General features: G+C 26.5%; 2 protein-coding genes across 3 annotated transcripts; both read left to right on the forward strand.

Moving 5' to 3' along the window:
• Window positions 1–2846: 2846 nt before the first annotated feature.
• LOC113556273 (protein Mo25) lies at window positions 2847–9266 on the forward strand. Its single transcript, XM_026961125.1, has 8 exons — window positions 2847–3499; window positions 5376–5481; window positions 5990–6157; window positions 6230–6348; window positions 7493–7661; window positions 7745–7909; window positions 8742–8846; window positions 8906–9266. Exons 1-8 carry the CDS (start codon window positions 3489–3491, stop codon window positions 9089–9091), a joined length of 1029 nt encoding a protein of 342 aa, XP_026816926.1. The 5' UTR covers window positions 2847–3488; the 3' UTR covers window positions 9092–9266.
• A 2239-nt stretch (window positions 9267–11505) lies between these two features.
• LOC113555568 (protein catecholamines up-like) lies at window positions 11506–18758 on the forward strand. Of its 2 annotated transcripts, XM_026960000.1 has the most exons (5): window positions 11506–11659; window positions 14623–15341; window positions 16481–16689; window positions 17285–17360; window positions 18566–18758. In XM_026960000.1, exons 2-5 carry the CDS (start codon window positions 14693–14695, stop codon window positions 18739–18741), a joined length of 1110 nt encoding a protein of 369 aa, XP_026815801.1. In that variant the 5' UTR covers window positions 11506–11659; window positions 14623–14692; the 3' UTR covers window positions 18742–18758. The 2 variants fall into 2 exon arrangements, with proteins under 2 accessions (XP_026815801.1, XP_026815800.1); XM_026959999.1 differs by lacking the exon at window positions 11506–11659 and having other exon boundaries at window positions 14462–15341.
• The last annotated feature ends 3222 nt before the right edge of the window (window positions 18759–21980 follow it).

A 21980-nucleotide genomic window follows, 5' to 3' on the forward strand; every position in this document is an offset into this window, starting at 1 on the left:
AGGTATATCGTATATAGGAAAGTTTGAAAGATGAGTGATGGGCGTATGACTAAAGAATAGAGATTAGGTACCGTTGTATAAAAGTATATGTACAATTGAGCCTATTTATTGCTAACAATAATGGTCGGCGCGAATAGATAATATTTTTGAATTACAAAATTATGAAATAATTAAATAACTGAAATCGTTATTCTTCATTTAGATACTAAAATATTAACTTCAAACATCAAATGTATATAAAAAAAATTTAATGACTGATGAGTTTAATATACTGATGAGTATATTTTAGATTTCTTGACTTCTTATGTTAAATTTTCAAGTCTTAGCTACAAAATAAACGTACCTACTGACTACCTACTGCATACGTATGAAGTACACTAATTTGTCAATTTTTGTGGTTTTAACGTAAGTATTTTGTCAAAATTTGAACTTCAATTGCGACATATTGAATTTTGTACTTTGTATTTTTAATGTTTTAAATTTCTATGTAAGAACAACTTATTATAGACTAGTATTAAAATGTAAAAATTATTGACTAAAACTAAACATTATTGTTTAATATCAGTATTAAAATAAATGAAATTTTTTTTGTAAATCGCTGCAAATAGTTTAAAATTAGTTTTAATATTTTAAAAATTTCATTGAGTATTGAGTAGGTACATAAAATAATAATTTCAACACCAATGGTGAATTTAAAGTTTCCATAGTTAATATTTTTTAATATAATATAAAAATAACAAAAGTCAATTGAAGCCGATTCGTTATTATAAATTAGAAAAGTTAGAATATTCAATGTCGTCAACATTTGAGTTTCAGTCGCTCATAAAAATTCTTATGACTAAACTTCTTTTTAAAATTAAAAATTATTTTGTAGTTATAAATTAATACATTTTAATATTTATACTTAAGATTTGAAAATTTAATATGTAATTCCTCAAAAGTTGTTAAAAAATACTAGAATTTAAAAAAAAAAATTAAGTGTATATTTTAATAAAATTAGATATTTAACGTAAACAAGAAAATTTCTCACCAAATGTTTTTGATTTTTGTCGAAAAATGAAATATTGCACTATTATTTAAATTGTTATTTTCTAAACACAATCAAATTTTCAAAATAATTAGACTCAGTTTTAGCTATTTATAGGATTTTAAAATGTCTTTAATTTTTAGCATTTATAAAACATTTTAGGGTCAATTAAAAAGTTTAAAAATTGAATACAACTAATACAAGGTTCCTCAAAACTTAGGTATGTCGTTGGTACTGGAACAAAAAAAAAATAAGAAAATATATACAAGTATACGATTTCCATAATGGACATTTGAAGTTTAGGTTTGGACGAAATTGAATATTAATCAATGAATAAGGATGTTGCTATGAATTGTAATTATTCGTGGAAATTTGAAACTTTTACATAGGTATTAATTTATTTTATACGAGTACATGCAAATACACATTGACATTTTCAAAGCATTATTTGGATAGTAGATACATTTTATGCTTTTGCTTATTTACCACGAACTTACTCGCGGCTATTCATTTAGCATTCTACTGCAGGTACTTCCTAAGTCCTAAGTCAAAAAAATACTTAAAAGTTAATAACAATAATACAATATAGTTTATTATAATAATAAAATAAATACAATATTTCGGCAATAATGAATATCCAATTACCTACCTACCGTATACTGCCTATTGGATTTACTTTTTCGCCACTTTACCAGAAACTATATTATTGAATAGATTGAAACATTTCTATAGTGCTTCAAAAGGTGACGACAAACACGATAATTTAAGAAAAATTGTTAAAACGCACATTGTTGTAAAACCATTACAATCATCGCTCCGCTCTGCAGAATCTGAAAAACTTTTAATTCCGGTTGTTTGGTCCACGGTTAATAATATCTTCCGCATGGCCGTATTAGCGCATAGGCACTATGCCTATTTTTGGGGCCAACAAAAATAAAATATGTGGCTACTGGCTACTATTTTTTTTGTTACATAATTATCTTATTTATACTTAAATACGAGGGACAAAAAAAAATATCCAAATTGGTGTAAAATAAGTTGTTTTTTTATGGTATTTAGCAATTTAATTTTCTATATATTTGAAGACTTGGAGTAAAATAAATTGTTTTTAAGATTTGTTAAAATTATTATCACATAAATGTTTAAATTTAATTTTTTTGTTTTAACACCGAAATTCAATACCTACGTTTAAATATAAATACTGAAAATGTATAGTCAATTAACTTTATTTACCGCTATGAAATGTTTCTATTTTTAACAAATTCTTTTGGGTGCTAGGGGTCCGAACTCCTGGACCATCCTCCAGTTACGGCTTTGCCTAGGGCCTACGATTGTATTAATCCGGGCCTAAGATTGTGTTTTGGTCCGTTTGCCGCGAGCAGATCTTTGGATGGTGGGCGGGCGGGGAGGTGGTCGGGTAGACGATAGAGTATAATAACTATTTGTAAGTCTACATGGGTAAGTGGCAACAGTGCGAAGACGTGCGCGTTTCTCGTTCCATCGTATTATTTCCACGGTCAACGGCTCCCCACCACCCTTCCGGCCAGGCTCATCACGATGACAATAATATCATTAGATAATAATAATAATAATAATAATATCTTGCGATCGTGCGCAATGGAAAAACCGTATGATAATGTATATGAGTTACAATGATTTATTCGACTAAAAATGATAACGACTCGACGACGGCTGCAGCAGCTGCTGCTGCAGTGCACCGACAACGCACACGCGCGCACGCACGCACGTCCGTACGTAATTTACTAACACATTTGTCACGCATACGCGCAGGCACGCGCGTGCACGTCTCGACGAAAATATTTGGCATGCGTAAGCCGATAGCGAGACGTATCTGTACACCGATAAAATAATAATAATAATAATAACATAATGTATAATAATTATTATTATTGTTGTGCCTACCAGTAACCACAATAATAATAATAATAATTAACAATATCATTTCATACGCACACGTAATACATTATAATAGTACACGTTTGAACGTTATCGCCGTCGTCCGTCGACTACGGGACGTGATTAGTCGTAAACACAACAACAGATTACGGAAGGACGCTCATCGCTCTCTCTCCTAATAATACACCTACATAACAACAATATTGGCGATCGTCGTCGTGTTGTCGCACGGTTCGGTAAAGTGCGTTTAATAAAAAAAATAAATAAATAAACAATTAGTATAACCGCCGTCTCCGGTGTCGAGTTTGCGGATGGTGCGATACTGCCTGACGGACCTCATCGACAAGTTGATTGCCACAATAATATTACAATATTTATCTTCGTCGTCGCCGTTGCAATTTCCGTGTCGTCTGAACCACCGTAACGTACACGCGCGCGCGCGCTCTCCATCCAACGGACCCGACGACCGTCGGAGACGCACGTCGCCGTCATTTCGTTCAAGACTGCACCAAACGCATTATAATATACCAACTGCATACGTCTTATGTTAGCCGGGTGAGTGTAAATGTACTTGTGCGATAGCCTGACTCTGAACGACCACTAGGTGTCTGGGTGTAAACGCACACGACGGGTTGTGTCGCAGTATCTAGCCGTACCCGACAACGCTGCACGACCGTCTTGACTGCAAATTTTCCGCCAGCGGCTCTCCTCTGACGAGTCTGGCGATGTGCTTTAGAGCTCGCGTTGTTTCGTCCGTATCAACCTGGATCGATATTGAACACTAGGCCACCCACCGGGGATCTATAATGTCTTAACCAACCGTTTTGTGACCAACGGTGGTTACAACTTTGATAATATCATCTCGGCTGTCCTCTATTTTCTTCACCTGATGTGTTTGTATGCCTACTGTGGCGTTTTGTGTCATTGGGGACAGCATGTCTATGCATATGCTATTACTAAATAGTTAATGATTATTTAATCGGTTTAAAATTAATTCTCCACTTTGTTCAGAATAAGTAAGTATATTTTAGCATAGTCATCTTTAACTTGATCCATTAATTTACTTATTTCTTTTACTTTGTAGTGTTCATCAATTTTTTTTTCCTATTTCTCTTGTCAGAATTTTAGTACTTTTGGATAAATTATATTGCTGGGGAGCAGTTAAACATCCCATTTATTCAATATATTTGTTATAAGCTTAGTTGTTAAAATACAACAGCTCTTTAAATAAAAGAAATAAAATACATACCTTTATAATTTCTTATAAAAATGTGTAAACATAATTTTATAATTTACTTCAACTATTGCAAAATGACTAATCCAAGTTTAAATTTATTTATCATCTAAAGCACAATTTAGATTATTTTGTATTTATTTTCTTTATCACCAATTATCGACTACTACCTTAGTCCTTAGTAGTTATGACAATTATGTGCCATGTGTCTTTAATAGATCTTGATTTTATTGCTTTAATGTTAAAGTCTAATGAATAATATTATTTTACTATATTACAACAATATACAGGAAATACAGGAATGGTTGTTGTTTATAAACAAATATTCTTTATTGTGAAGCTGTCTATACAAATAATAAGGTTGTTTTTGAACCTTATTCTCTTGTAGGTATTGCATCAATTATTTTGTTTTGCTTTATTAATCAAATTTCCATTTTCATTTTTAGGTTTTTATTAAAATATTTCTTTGTAATAATTGTTAAGCAACTTCATTTATAGTAATTTCTCTGTTTATATGTCCATTTGTTGGAACTCTTCCAATATGTTAATTAAAAAACATACCTAACGTATTTTGATATTTATTTGATAAACTAACTATGTCTGTGTCAACAATTTTTATATTTAGGTACTTTGAATTTTAAAGAAAAATTTCATACGCTTCTTTTATATTTCATCATTTTAAAACGATAAATATACATTACTGTTATTTAGTATTATTGTAATATTTTATTGAACACCATTCATCAAAAGTAATTTTACGTTAATTGTATTATTTTCTAAATCTTAGTAAACAAAACCGAAACCATTATCAACAAATCTATTGATTATTTTTTTAATACTTTTAAATTAACAATATTTTTAAAGAGATAACAAGTACCTAATATAATCTGTACCATATTATTAAAAGATAACATAAATAATGTGTGTGTGTATGTGCTTTCAAAACTCTTATCTTAATTATACATTATTTTGTTTTCGCTATAATACTATATTATGATAATATACCTTTATATGTATGCATTGTTTTTTTAGAGACTATGGTCTTATTTATTAACATGGTTCCTAATGCGATAATAATATTTAGTGTGGTCCATTCATTTATTATAATTTATTATTACTATCAACTACGTATAAATATTAATAGTGTTATAATATTTGGTTGATTTTCATTAATATGAATCGTATTATTTATTTTAGAAACATGCCGTTATTTGGGAAATCACAGAAAAACCCAGTGGAGGTAGTGAAACAAATAAAAGAAGCTGTTGTTGCATTAGAAAAAGGAGATAAAAAGTTAGAAAAAGTAAGTATAATATAATAAGAACTGTTATTTGATTGGGTAATTTTATTATATAATTATTAATTTTGTTTCCTCTGTCAAAATTTCAAACAATTAACTTTTTTATCATATGTTTATATGTATATTTTATTATGTGTTTTTGATTAGTTTTTGCATTTAATTCTTTAGTATTATTACTTGTATTCTACTTGATTTGATTGTTCGTTTATTTTTATTAGATGCAATATAAATCTCATAAAATAACAATCATACTTATTTATTATAACTTATATTATGTGATTACATTATATTTCAAGTGATATCCGATAGGTTTTATTGAACATTATTAGATAATTAAATGTTTACATAGAGATCAAAGTGTAGATCAATTTGTGTAAATTAAATACTAATAAATAATAATAATAATTTAGGTAACTCTCGGGTTTTTAATTAATGTTATTGAACTATTAATAAATACACATTTTGTTACTACATGATCATGTTAATTTTTGTAATATTTATGCTATTTCAGGCACAGGAAGATGTTAGCAAGAATCTTTTAATCATAAAAAATTTATTATATGGAACAGCAGATACTGAGCCCCTGTCTGATATTGTTGTTGCTCAGTTAGCACAAGAAATGTACAACAACAACTTATTGCTAATGTTGGTACAAAATTTGACAAAAATAGACTTTGAAGTATGGAATTTTAATAGATTAATTAAATTTATTCTAAAAAAACTGTTAATGTTATATTATTGAATATTGCAGGGAAAAAAGGACGTTGCTCAAGTTTTTAACAATGTCCTTCGTCGGCAATTGGGTAGCCGATCACCTACCGTTGAACATATTTGTGCAAAATCTGAAATTCTGTTTACTCTAATTGCTGGGTAAGTTAGTTTATTTTAATATTATATGCATTTATTGAGGTTTACCGTATTAATATACATCCATATTACATGTAGAGTTGAGTATAAATAACTCGAATCTTTAGGAGAATAATATAAATAAATTTGAATTTTTTGTTTTTCAAGTTAAATAGTTAAAATATAAATAATAAACACTTCAATGGCAAAAAAACTAATTTATGAAAGTTTTTGTTACTATTCATTAAAATATTATATTTTTAAATTTATTTATAAAATTAGTTAAATTATTTGATTCAATTTAATTGTCTAGCATAAACAGGTTGCCCAAAATATTTATTACCGCAAAATACGATTCGACATACGCAACAAATAAGGCAGTAACTAGAAAAAATGCAAAATTGAGTTACTGCTATTTTGTAACATACATTTGTTCACGCTATCAAAATTGCAGTGAAATAGATATCAAACCATGTTTAGTTCTACTCAAATAAGATTGTTTTCTTGTTTCAATACAATTAAAAAAGTATATAATCGTAATTCAAAATTTATTTTGCTTTTCCTGAAGTTGTGAAAGTGGAGTTACTGCCTTATTTGTTGCGCATGTCGCATTATTTGTAGCTAAACGTCTACTGTTATTTATAAATTATAATTTATAGATATTTGATCTGTATTAAATCATAACAATAAACAGATGTAAAATGTATAACATTGTATGAAATATTTGAGTAATAAATATATCCTATTAAAAATACTTAAAATACATATTTACTCATAGTTATAAGTTGAGTTTTTTTTTTATTATTTATTTTAATTTATACATTTTACTATTTTTATTTATTTTAATGATTTCTACATCAAACAGGCTTTAATCATCTAAAAAAATTTCCAGAAGATATAATTATGATTTCAGTCTTAAAAATTTCACAAACTATTTAATTTATAATTAATTTGATATACCAAGTTCAAATACTTAATTGTCTATGTATATCACTTAATATAGGAGGAATATTTAAAATTGGATTTATAATTTCTACTAAAACAAACATTTATGGAGATTTAAAAATTAAAATGTATTAATTTTTGTTAGGAATACATTATAGTTTACATTTTTAGTTACATAGTTTACAACTAATAATTGTATGAATAACATAAATATTATTTAAAGGTATGAACATCAAGAAATAGCTCTTAACTGTGGAACAATGTTACGTGAATGTGCTAGATATGAAGCTTTAGCAAAAATAATGCTGTACTCAAAAGAATTTTTTAATTTTTTTCGTTATGTAGAAGTTTCAACTTTTGATATTGCTTCAGATGCATTTTCCACGTTTAAGGTTGTATACTAATTAATTATGAAAATATACCACTCTGTTCTCACTAACTTTATTTAATGTTATTGCTTATTTTTGTAACATAGGAATTGCTGACTAGACACAAACCACTATGTGCTGAATTCCTTGAAATCAACTATGATAAAGTGTTTACACATTATCAACAGCTGCTGAATTCTGAAAATTATGTAACTCGTCGTCAGAGTCTTAAGTTACTTGGTGAACTGTTGTTAGACCGTCATAATTTTACGGTACATACTTAATTATATATAATATTCCATTTTTTTATAAATTGGTTGAATTGTTTTTATCATAATTATATCTTTTTATCTTACATTTTTAAGGTGCTTTTTAATTTTTTTATTATTAATACATTTTCTGGAGATATAATTTTATACTATGATTAACGTATAAAAAACTTAAAATTGTAATAATTATTATTTCCATCATATTCAAAATACATGTTCAAGATCCAATTGTTTTCCAAATAATGGAATAATAAAAACATAATATTTATTAACCGTCGCTAACGAAAATTGGTCGCCGCCAAGATACATTCTCATTTTGAGCCAAGTATAGACTAAAATAAGTTTACAAATCTTGACTAAAAAAAATCAGAATTAAAAAGCATTGTCAATATTATGAAAAGTTAATTGCGTTCAGAATGATTAGATTAGGTTAACAATATATTTTTATAAAATTTAAAATTATTACTTAAATTTAATTTATACCTTATGCAAAATTGTATGAATGTGTATTTGGAGCTATGTTGCCCAAAAATGGTTACAAATAACATTTAATTTAGATTTAAGACGAGTACATAAGTTATGATTTAGAACAGCAATGATGACATTCATATTATACATTATTTTAAGCATAAGGAATTTAAGTTTAAAATAATAAATAATAATACATTATATAAACTAAAAGTAGGATACAAAAAAGGCAAATTAAAGATGAATTTAAGTTAAAAATTCAATGTAACTTTAAGATTCTTAAAATGAGTATTATAAATGCATCCCCAGAATGAAATCTCGTAAGAAATGATTGATTGTATTAAAGATATTTTATTATTTGTTTCAGGTAATGACTCGATACATATCAAATCCGGACAATTTAAAATTGATGATGAATATGTTAAAAGAAAAATCTAGAAATATTCAATTTGAAGCTTTTCATGTTTTTAAGGTATAAATTTTAATTTGCAAATATTTGCAATACAATATAATACTACTTTTTCTCTTTAGGTATTTGTTGCTAATCCTAATAAACCGAAGCCTATTCTGGACATTTTGCTTCGTAACCAAGATAAGCTGGTTGAATTCTTGACAAGATTTCATACCGAGCGATCTGAAGATGAACAGTTCAATGATGAAAAGGCGTATCTGATCAAACAAATTAAAGAGCTCAAACCCACTACTAGTGATCAATGATTTAGGGTGTATGCGACTCGAAATTATGACTATTCGAGTTGTTGATAATTACTTTACTTGTCATCATTTTATTTTAAGTTAGATTATATTTAGGGGTAATAACACATTTATATAATTTGGTTTTCCAAGGGGCATTTCAAATTTTTACGCATAACAAATAAACATAATTTATTTATTTATTGTTTTATAAATGCCTCAGCGTTAAATAAATGTAATTATACTTGTTTGCATAATAGGAATTATAACATTTGAATATGGAATGTAGATGCAATCTTGTTGTATTCATTTGTTATATTTTGTAATTTCTATTAGTAAACATACATGCATACAATGTACAATATACATATATGTGTGCATGTGTATAATTTTGTCAAGTGTTAATATGGATAATCAATGTAATCATTAAGAAGAAAAATAATTTTTTATATTAGAATACTGTTGTATTAAACATTTTAAAATTGTTTATACATTGTATTCATTAGAAAAAAAATCCTTATTTTATAATTATAAACAATCTGTTTATAATAAAATATTTAACTAATTATATTTATATACTATATAAAAGGACTTTTTAGAAAAATTAATGTTTGTTACCTATGCATTAAAAAAGTACATTAAACGAGGTTCACTATTAAATTTTATTTTTTGAGCTAAAATCTATTCTGGAATTTCATCCAACTAATTTGTTGATTGTTTGTCGTTGTAATATTTTTGGTTTATTAATTAATATTGCTACAAATGTGTCTTAAAAACATTAACAAATGTTTTAAAAATATTTTTGGTAATAATAATTATGTGGTATTTTTGTATTGCAAAAGACAGTTTAGTAGTTATTATATTATTTAGATTATAAAAAGTCTTTTATACATCATTAAAATAAATAGTTCAAAATTGAATAGATTCTTTTATTCTTACAATTGTTAATATTATAAATAGAAAATGAAACTACCGCAATAATTAAACTGTAATATTTTCTATGTGAAAATGCAACAAACATATTATCTTAAAAAAATTGTTTATTTTATACTATTATATTACCTCCAATATAGTAATTATACGCCCCTGTTTAAAACAGGATTATCCTTTTAAGGATCATGTCTCCTTATCCTGACAAACTTCAAGCAGAACGCTTTTATCTTATTTTCAGCAAAATAGTAATGTTAAACTATTAAATATGTATGTTAGAAGAAAACCTGTAGACAAAAAAAAAAGTAATATTTTTATTGTTCTAAATTGAATTGTTATTGAAACCAAAGTCATCAGTTATAAAAACAGTTTTTGTGTAATATGTGACAAGTTACACAAACAGTCGCTCGAACGGCCACACTAAACGATAGTAGTACATTTAAATTTTCTTTGGAGTAGGAAGCCTTGTATCACCGCATTACCTAAAAACACTTGAAAAATATAAAGTATTTTTTTTTATTTACGAATAGTATATACTCGATGCTTTGGGCCAAAGCATTGTCATCCACCATGGCCATTAGCGTACTACCGTCAATCGTTATTTTTATGACTGATAGTTCATAACATCTGTAGTGATAAATCCAATATAAATTATTAGTAGATACTCAAATAAATTCAATTAAAAATATAAATATTGTTATGTTTATTGTTTAAAATGAGAAATTCAGCCTCAAAAGTAATGTTTTTTCTGGTCAACTCTTAAAACCATCGTCAACATATCTATATTTTTTTCAGATTTTTATAATAAAATAAAAATTATAAATTTAAATGAAAAATTAGGCCTTTTTCAGTTAAAATACATTTTCTTAGAATATTTTCGTTATTTTTTAATAGTGTTAGGATTTAAAAATCCGGGTCCTAATCATGACATATCACTTGAATAGTTGAATTTGTCAGTCTGGTGAATGTACACAGTAATACAGACGGTACAATACAGTCAGTACACAGTACACACTACTATACTACTTCATACCTACACACATTGAAATTATAACAGTTTTTTTTTATTTTGCAGTTCCTTTGGAGTTTGGACATCAGCTAGATAATTAGTGAACATAACTGTACTAAGCTATGTCGTTGTTCATTAATATTCTTCGTCGGCGATTATTGTAAAATATTCATTTTTTCAAATAATACATCGGCAGCAGCAATGCATTAATGGAGGGGAGGGACGGGTACCTACCGGCATCATAATAATATTATTATCATCTGCCTATATAGCTATATCCCATCAAATAGAAACACGTACGTATAGCCTGCAAGTATTATTACGTGTACATTAGCCGTATTTATACATAAATATTAGATAGCTAGACGACACACACATGCGGTGTTGATATCACGCCGTGTATGTACATAAAATATTATGTATTATGTACGTATTTGTTTATGAGATTCATCATAAATCATAATTGTTAACATTCATTGACTTATTGAATATTTGTAAATATTGGGTAAAGGCTAAACTTAGTACTAGCTAATAAAAATGCAAAAATAATAAATATACCTTTATTATTTATTTTTAATAATATAACCGATAAGTAACAATATTATATCGGTCTGGCGCAGAATTCTACATCACCCGTAGATACCTACATTAAGGTACGTACCTATTCTTTTTATTATTATTTATATATGTATATTATACACAATATACATATATGGAAGGTATACCTAAAGGCTATAATGCCTATAGCTAAATGTCCGTGTTAGGTTCTGTGCAAACCGATGAATATATGATTTGTTATTTTTTTTATTTTGCTCTAATACTCTTTCATCACCATTTGGCGTAGTACAACGTGGGTCTCTGATAGAAAATTGAATCTAGTTGGTACTCGGAAATGCCAAAAGTAATAATTCCTAGTATTTATTAATCAAAATAACTGAAAAAACATAAAATAAAATAATGAGTACTGACTAATCTGATGTATAACGGAAATTTTTACGTAGAACACAAAATCGATTTTGTTTTTAGATGAAACTCCAAAATGAATAACTTTTGGTGCATACAATTTTCACCAAATGTTTATATTGATATTGATCATAATATACATGATACAATTTTAAGAATATTTAAAAATTTTTTCAGTTGCTTATAAATTATAAATATTTGAAATTGTTCTCCTCTAAACATCGATAAAAAAAATGTTTGCTATCAAAATGCTTGAAAACTTTAATTCAAGATGTTGATATTCTTCATGAGTTTTTAAATTACTACAAATTAAAAAATATCAAAAACCATGGTTACAATATATTATTTTGTAAAAACGTTTAAATTTAGAATTTTGGCAAAATCTCGAATATTCATAAAAAAAATGTCTTTAAATATAAAATTAGTTAATTTAATAAAAGATTCCTATTGTATAAGCTTTATTTATTTTTTTAAATTAAGTTAACTGAAAAGACATTAATTTTTTATGAGCGTGAGTTCAAATTTTTACATTGGTGATATCACCTGTAATATAGGTAACGAATTCAAATTAAACAATTTTTAATATTATGTTACAATTTAAAACGAATAACCGTACTTAATACTTGATATTTTTAAAAACTGTTTACAATATTTTTTATGCATGGTATAATTTTTAAAATACTTTGAATTTTTTTCATAGGCGGATATCCATTGAAAAAGTTGAGGGGGCTACGATCTTTTTCATAAACCAAAGCCGTTAGAAATTTATTAATTGTATGCAATATGTATGTATAATGGATTTTATTTTCATTTTCATTTAGTGAGATAGATCTCAGAAACCGGAGAGCGGATTTTGTTGTTTGGGGTCTTGTTAGACCCCATTGGCTAGGAGAAGTGCAGTAAAGATTTTCAGAATTTTATATTTTATAATTAATTCATTACAGAGCTTCAAAAAAAATTAAAACACATTTTATTAGGAGTTTTTTTTATGTTTTTCAGCTTTATAGCTTTGTAGTGAGTTAACAATTGAAGATAAAGTTATGAAAATCTTCACAGCATTCCTCCTAGACTATGCGAATCTAACAAGACCCCAAATAACAAAACCCGTTCTCCAGTTTCAGTAATCTACCACTCTAAATGAAAATCTAGCAAAAATAACTATTTTTTTAACTGTGAAAAATGATTATATATTGTATTTCCAAATTAATATAATTTTATATATTAAGTTTTATTCGACAGACGATAAAACAAATCACTATAGAACAGTGTTCCAACTTATAATTTTATTTTTCGTATAAAATATTATACAAACAAATTTATAACATAAAAATTATTATGTGTTATATTTCTAGTTTTTTAAGAATATAATATATGAAATTGAAACTACAAAATTTTTATGTTTGCAAGAATGTTTGAGGGGGCTTGGTGGGCTTTTGTGGGGCTGCCCTCGAGCCTCCCCCCCGATTTCCGCCAATGGCTTTTTTGTGCTATTATTATAATGTTATAAACATTTTTCTTTTTTTTCTCTAAATATTGATGAAATTTTTTTCACTCGGTCCAAAACCTTGAAAATTTAATACAAAATCCCGCATAAATTTTTCTTTTAGATATATAAAAATCTTTAAAATACACAGGCATAATTTATTTTTTTAAGCATTTAAAGTTCAAATTTTGACAAAATGCGTCACAAAAAATTAATACTAATAGTTTTACAAATAAACAAGTTAGCATCATAATGGATTTTTTTCCACAAATTAATAGGTACCTATAGGCAGGTATTTTATATCTATATTATTTATTTCAATATGCAGGTATTCAAAATAAGTTTTTTAATTATTAAATAATGCATTGATATAATAATTAAATATACTTTGTTTATACGAATGCACATAAGTACCTATATTATTATTGTATTAATAAACATATATATTTGCCGCTGATTTTCAATTTTGTCAATTATTAATTTATCAAATAAGTGGGTACCTACTTCAATATGAAAATATGTATATGTTTGATATAATCATAAAACTGCACAAGACATATTATAGTAGCACATTAAACTTGCTGAATTTTCATATTTTTAATAATATAAATTATTTTGACAAATTAATATAAAAGGTAGGTGCACTATAATATCGTTATAGTTACCTACGACCTATGTCCTACCTATATTATATTAAATAATAGTATAAATCATAATCATTCAGTGCTTGATTTGTGTTGCCGATTAGTCCTCGGCTTTAATTTAAATGGTTATTTTTATTATTAGTAAAACGAAATCGGAATACGGAAAATAAGACGTACCTTACAGACGGTTCGATTAAACAAATCGAAATGGTTTCCTATTTTTTCTCGCGTTGTTGCAACCTCTTATCATTTACCACCTAATACCGTCGACGACGCGTTCTGTTATCAACCGACATTTTTCTCCCTTCTACTTTCCCATTCGTGCTATCTCACTCACAAGCCTCTTTTCATCGTCCGTCCGTGTCTTACACTCTTTTCTCATTTCTACGGTCGCCGTCATCGTTATCTTCCCCTCGAAACTAACCAAGTACCGTCTTATCCGTTGGCCGCCTCCACGCATGAAATGACAACTCGACGTCACTATTGTCGTCGTTGTTTTTCTCATTGTTTTTGTAACTTTTATTAGGGTTTCCTGTTTGTCGTCGGTCCGTGTCCGACAAACCAAAATTACCCGGCGAATCAGCTGACTTATAATCATGCTGTCAAAGAAATGCATCAAATACGTTTGCTGGACACTGATATTCGCGTTCGTGTTTCTCGGGCTGCCGAAACTTTGTTTGAGCCACGGACACCACCACCACCACGATCACGAACATGATCATGATCACCATACCGCCGATCCCGTGTCCGCGCCGATTGTCGACTCGATGCTCTGGGCCAAAGCATTGTCATCCACCGTGGCCATTAGCATACTGCCGTTTTTCGTGTTGTTCTTCATACCAATCGATAACAAGGACGAACATAAGTCGTTTTTGAAAGTGCTATTGAGTTTTGCGTCTGGTGGATTGTTGGGCGACGCATTCCTTCACTTAATCCCACATTCATTGTCCACACATCACCACCACGGACACGGTGATCATCATCACAATGATCACCATCACCATGATCACAGTCAACATTGTAGTGCCGATTCACATGGTTCAGAGGGTGGCCATGACCATGGCAACGAGATGAGAGTGGGATTGTGGATCCTGGCCGGCATATTGGTTTTCTTATTTGTTGAGAAAATGGTTCGAGTGATAAAAGGTGGTCATAGTCATTCACATTCGTCTGTACGCCCCAAGGAAAAGTTGAGTGATGATGAAGATGAAGATGAAGATAATGACAAAAATGTGAAACTCACAAGTAAATTTGATAATTTTTGTATCAGTCTAATATGTAATAAGATAAAATTTATGTTTAACTTAATTTCCCACTTTTTAAACTGATAAAATTTTTAATTTTTAATACGCATGTTAACCCTGTAAAAAGGGATGTTTAACTGCAAAAAAATCAGACAAGTACCTAGATATTAAATACATTATAGTTTAAGTAAGTATAGTAAAGCATTATTTCAATAGATTCAGATATATAAGTAATACACCAAACTCAATGGTAGGTATATTAAGTATTATTTTCACTTTGAACCAATTATATATTTCAAGGTGCTAGGACTTATTATTATGACATTAACATACCTATATTATAATTCATATTTTAACTGAACATTTGAATCTGAAATTTCACAATGTACCATGGCCCAGGATCTCCCTAGATATGCTATTGATTGAATTATCTAGATATTTACTTAAACAAATAAATTAACTTTTTAGCCATTACATCTAATATCTACCTACATTTCAAACAAATATAAACTTATTAAATAAGTATAAAATCAATTGTAAAAATATTCTATTCAAATATAATAATACATTTATTGTTAAATTATACTTTTTATTTTAACACACAATAATATTGGTTGATATTTAATTAATTATTCTACAAAGTTTAAAGTACTTATTAGTTATTTAGTCAGGCACTAAGAACTAAGAAAAATGTAAATGTTATCATGTGATTCTTATTCGTCTTTTTTTTTTTAATTTTTCTTATACATGCACAACACATATTATACATTATATACTCTATATGTTATCTAATCTAATTTTAGTTTAAATAAACTTGAAAACTAGGTTGTGTATTTATATGAATAATGATATAATTAAAATAAATAGATACATATAATAATTCTAAAAAATTACATACACAAGAGCAACTTCAGTTTCTTGTGTGTATAAATAAAATATTTATAAATTTTAAGTAAAATACCAAATTAATTTAAAAACTATCATACTATTTATTTCATTAGGTACCTACTTAAGTTAACTATTTTGTTAAGGTGCCCACTTAGGTCTTAAAAATAAAAATATTAATTTAATATAGTAAATTATATTAAATATCCTAGGTACATGTGTTTAATTTTATTAATTATTATTATATTTTTATAGCACCAAAACAAAGTTTATCAGTAGCTGGATGGTTAAATGTTGTTGCTGATTTTACACACAATTTTACTGATGGACTTGCCATTGGTGCTGCATATTTAGCTGGCCAAAATATTGGTATAGTTACAACAATAACAGTATTACTTCATGAAGTTCCTCACGAAATTGGAGATTATGCAATTTTAATTCAAGAAGGTAGCTCTAAGGCAAACGTGAGTAAATATATTCTAAAATTTGTTAACGGTTTGTTAGCAATAATAAATTAAGATTATTAAATTAAATAATTAATTACATTTTTTATAAAAATATATACCATACTATGTTTGTACTGCTTGACTTTCCTAAAAAATATGATGTTGATTTATTTATTTGAAGCAAAATGTTCTTATAAATTTGTGTTTTTAAATATCTAATTCTATTAAATCAATTATCATTTTAAAGATAGAGAAGTAAATTAATTGTAAATAGCTATGATTTTATTCTACATAAGACACCTAAAAATTTTAAAACTTGCTTTAAAATTTAAATATCAAAAAACTAGATAAGACCCTAGATAATATTCTTACATTTAAACTTGATAATAGAACAATTTACTTTAATATTAAAGCTAACTACATACAATTTCTAAATGAAGATTTACTATGTTATACATTTATTGAATAAACACATACTTAAATAATGAATTAGAAGTATTTATTTTAATCTGATTGCTTAATCATTTTAATTTTAATTAATTGATTTGCATTTTATTTTATTATTTTTAAAATTCATATAATATTAACCAAACAATTGTATTCTCTCTTGCAGGCTATGAAATGTCAGTTAGTAACTGCAATAGGAGCTATATGCGGTACATTAGTATCATTGACGTTTGGGAAAGATAGTAAGTTTGTACAACCTCTTAATAATTTTATATTTCTCAGCTACAAGTGAATATAATATAAAAATAAATTAAAATATATTCCAAGTATTAACCTATACACATTATATTATTATTAAAACAGTATATTCTGATAGTTTATAAATACATTTTTTTTAAATTATATAATACACAATTGTTGTTAAATAATTTCATATAACATACAAATTCTAGTTAATTAATTATAAATAAAAACATCATGTACATCATTTATATGCTAATTAAACTTATGTGAGCTGTTATATAATAAATTTACAAGCAATATTTTATTTTATAAACTATATTCAAGTTGGGATAACTCAAACCTCAATAAGCCTAAAAACTTGACAACTTAAATTTTTTTTTATTCCTCTAGAAATATAAATTAATATAAATTTGAGTCAGATATTTCAGAACAAATTTTTATCTCCCTTCAACTTCGATTTATCATGACTCGAATGTATTTTGAATCAATTAGTAGTAATTTTAAATTTTTTCACTATAAATACATTTAAAATATTACATACTACGGATTTGTAGGTTTTATTAAAACCATTAGGAATAATTCAGTATAAGAAAACTAATTTAAAATTTATTAATACAATTAGAAATCATAATATGCTATGTAATAAGAAACTTAAAAATTCCTTAATAAATATATGTATATTTATGCAATATATATTTTAAATAAGCTTTTGGATTAAGGCACCGCGATACCAACATTTTTTTTCTCTATCTATCTTCTACATAATATATGAACAAAGATACCTATTTTATATTATTTTATAAAAAAGAATGTATCTTGTGCATTAACCTAATACATTATTAATATTTACATTTTTAATGGCTAAAAGTAATGTTAATATAAAAAAAATCTATCCGGTCAATGCACAAGAAATATTCCTTACAAAATATATAATAGGTGCTTTTATCCTAAACTGGACCAGAGAGTCGTAATCGTGGAAGTACGGAATATCTTTTTGTTCCTATATTATGTGGTGATAGACAAAGAAATCAAATGTTGGTGTAGCAATCCCAAAATATTTAAATGTGAAATTAAATATTTTATGTATACATTATACATTTAGTATTTTTAATTAACTTTTAAACAGTTTGATAATTTTATATTCACTTGAACATTTATTGGAAAATATTATTTTATCATGCATAATAATGTTAATTTTTTTCAGGCGAAGTAGCAAATTCTTGGGTTTTACCATTTACAGCAGGTGGTTTCATTTATATTGCAACTGTGAACGTAATACCGTCTCTTTTAGAAGACTCTAGTTTTAAACAGTCTATTAAAGAAATTATAGCTTTACTAGTAGGAGTTTACTTAATGGTTCTTGTTGCTAAATATGAATAAATAAATAAACAATTTTATATAGTTTATTTGACTGAAGTTACATCCATGTTGGCACATATTTATTTTATTTAACAAGAATACAATTATTATTGTTTTAAATTTCATTTTTACAATTTATTTAAAACTACATTTAATAAAAAAAAACCAATACCTATGCAATTGTATAGGATATATTGGTATTTTTATTTAGATTATATATAATATTCATGAACTGATATGTGATAATGTTTTTGTATATAATATATTCCATCATTGTTGTAATTCCAAAATAATGATTAATTTATTCAAGCAATAAGAAAAAAAATTGTTTTATTAAGCTTTTAATCAATTTTGGATTATTTATCAAGATGGTTTTTCTTAAAAAATACTTAAATCAAATTAATTTTTCATAATTCTTTATTTTTAAAAGTCCCTTTTAAATATTGGTTGCAGTATTCAATAGTATCACATCTATTTAAAAAAACATCATTTATTTACATACTATAAAATGAGAAAATATGCATAATAACAACGACTATCAAATATATTGATAATATACATAATTTAATTTTTAGTCAAATAAATAAGTTTAAGCTGACTAATATTCATTATTCAAAGATTTTAAGGATGTTTACAAATGAGCCATTTTTATAATAATGTATCTATTGTGCCTTTTTTATCAATTACTATTTTCATATTATGTCATATGTAAATTATAATAACTACCAATTTTTTCTAAATTATTAATGCAGGTATTGTTATAAATGAGAGTTCTAATATTTAAAAATAAAAATATCAAAATTATATGACCATTTATTGTATTATGTTATCGAAACGCTGATGTATTATTTGAATAATTATTGTAATTTTGTTACGAAATTAAAACACATATTTTATGAATTTTGTCTTAAATTGTAGAAGATGACTTAGTAATTATGTCCATTACATCCTGTTTACTTTTTTTTTATGTAAATTCTATTACAAATTTAGTTATCACATACTAAGATTTTGTTTTCTCAGCAAATAATAGTTTACTAAAGATAATTCATATTGAATAACTGATAAACAAAAATTGTTAACAACAAATCATTATCAACATAGTTTAAAATATATTTAAGCAGGTAATTAGTATGCATTGTAGAATAAATTGTAATAGTATAGTGTATGTTTATAGGTATCAAATGTTTAGTTAAATATTGAATAAATAATTATACAATAAATATCAGTAGCATACTGAACAATTTTCAAATTTGAAGCAAACTAACATTTTTCCACCCACAGTTTTCTACATTTTTTACATGTATATGTTTTTTGGCTGAGAGTTATTCAGAGTTTTGAGCGTTACCATGATGTCATGATGTCATGAATGAAACCGATTCAACTTTTCACCAATAATTAAAAAAAAACATACAAATATGGAGACCCCCTAGTTTTCATAATTATATTTATAACTTACTGTTGTGGTAAATTCTTCAGTAGCCGTAAGAAATAAACATGTACTAATGTATCTGCATGCAGTGTTGATACTCGTTTTTTTTACTTAACAAGTAATATAAATAATATTATTATTAAAAACTTTTTATCGCACTACATTCATTGACCGGTACCCACTAAGACTTATTTTGGTCTTGAGAAAATAGTCTCAAAAAATCTTACTTCGACATCCCACTGATATATTTATAATTTGTAACTTGTAGAACTTAGCTTAAGTGCCTAAATTAATGGTATTACAATTACTTACTAACTGTTATAAAATATGTTGCTAATATTTACTATAGAAACCCAACCAAATCAATAAGATCCATAGGTAAATTTTAATTAATATAGTAGTATCAAACAGAATTTATAGTATAACATTTAAATATTAAAATTATTACTATACCTATAAACATCACTAATAATTTACAGACAATTGTTATTTTATAATCTTGATTGATAATCTCAAAACAGATTCTATAGGTTTGAGTTCTACAAGAGTATTTAATACACAGAATGGTTCTTTTATCAAACAACATTCATTATTTGTATGATTATTTTATTGATTTTTATGAATCAAAATATTTCTATTTCAGAATATTAAATTAAAAAAGTATGTTGCCGTCTAAAAAGGTAAAAAAAGTTAAAATAACAAGAAATATTTTAACTAGAAATTATGTAAAATATACTTTTAAAAACGTTAATAAATTTTGAAATAATGAGTAATGTTTGATAAAATAATCACTCATATGATTTAAATAGAAGTTGTATGATAATTTGTCCATAGACCATGAATGTTCAATATCATATTCAACACTATTTAAATTAAATACATATTTATAATAAGTGTATTTATACACTCTCATTAGGAGTGATACTGTTGTTTTCACCAATGCTACAGATGTCGTTGCTTAGTGAAAGTAAACCAGTTGTTTTAGCAAGCTTGGGCGACCTACACTGCTGTGAGGTGTGTTGATGCTTTTGTGTTTAAGTAAAATGTTTATTATTTGAAAAGTCAATAAAGTTGTTAAATTCTAATAAAGAAAATTAGTTGTTATATTTTAAAAATATACTGATAGATAACACATTAATATTTTCAATAAAAATAATAAATAAAACATCTTTTAATTAAATTTTTTTTAATATTACACATTTTTGGAAACTGATGAAAAAAATAGGCAATTAAACACTAACTACTAAATCATTCCTTGATGTTTGATGAAATAATAAAATCAACTATTTCAAAACCATATAGTAGTATTTTTGAATTTTTCCTATTCTAACACATATAGTTATAGTAGATCCAAGGAAAAAAATAAAATAATTATATAATATAATTGAACTATTGGGAAATCGAGTACTTATCTTTCTGATGGTCGATCCATGTAAGAAAAACACAAATTGGCACAATGCATAACACTCAGACAAATTTATTCCACTTCTGATGTTAGAACAAATAAAATGTGAGTTGTGACTGTATCGTATTGCGTCTAGTCGCATAACTAACTAGTGACTAGAGTGTAATCACTAGACTTTAGACACCGGAGTACTACATTGGTCAGTTATCAGTCTGTTACTAATTAATCTACTGCGATTCAGTTTTCATACTTTAAGATACCTAAAGGTAAAAAATGGAAGTAGCCAAATGGTATACATTACTTTTACTAATGGATAGCTATAACACCAATAATGAAAGTTTATAAGTTTTAGTAAGTGTTTTGAGATGTGTGAAATATGGTAGCAACTAGCAACAGTTTGTGATCAAGGTTCAAACATAATACAAT

This window comes from Rhopalosiphum maidis, chromosome 3 (assembly GCF_003676215.2).
Source record: "Rhopalosiphum maidis isolate BTI-1 chromosome 3, ASM367621v3, whole genome shotgun sequence".
NCBI classification, from domain to species: Eukaryota; Metazoa; Arthropoda; class Insecta; order Hemiptera; family Aphididae; genus Rhopalosiphum; species Rhopalosiphum maidis.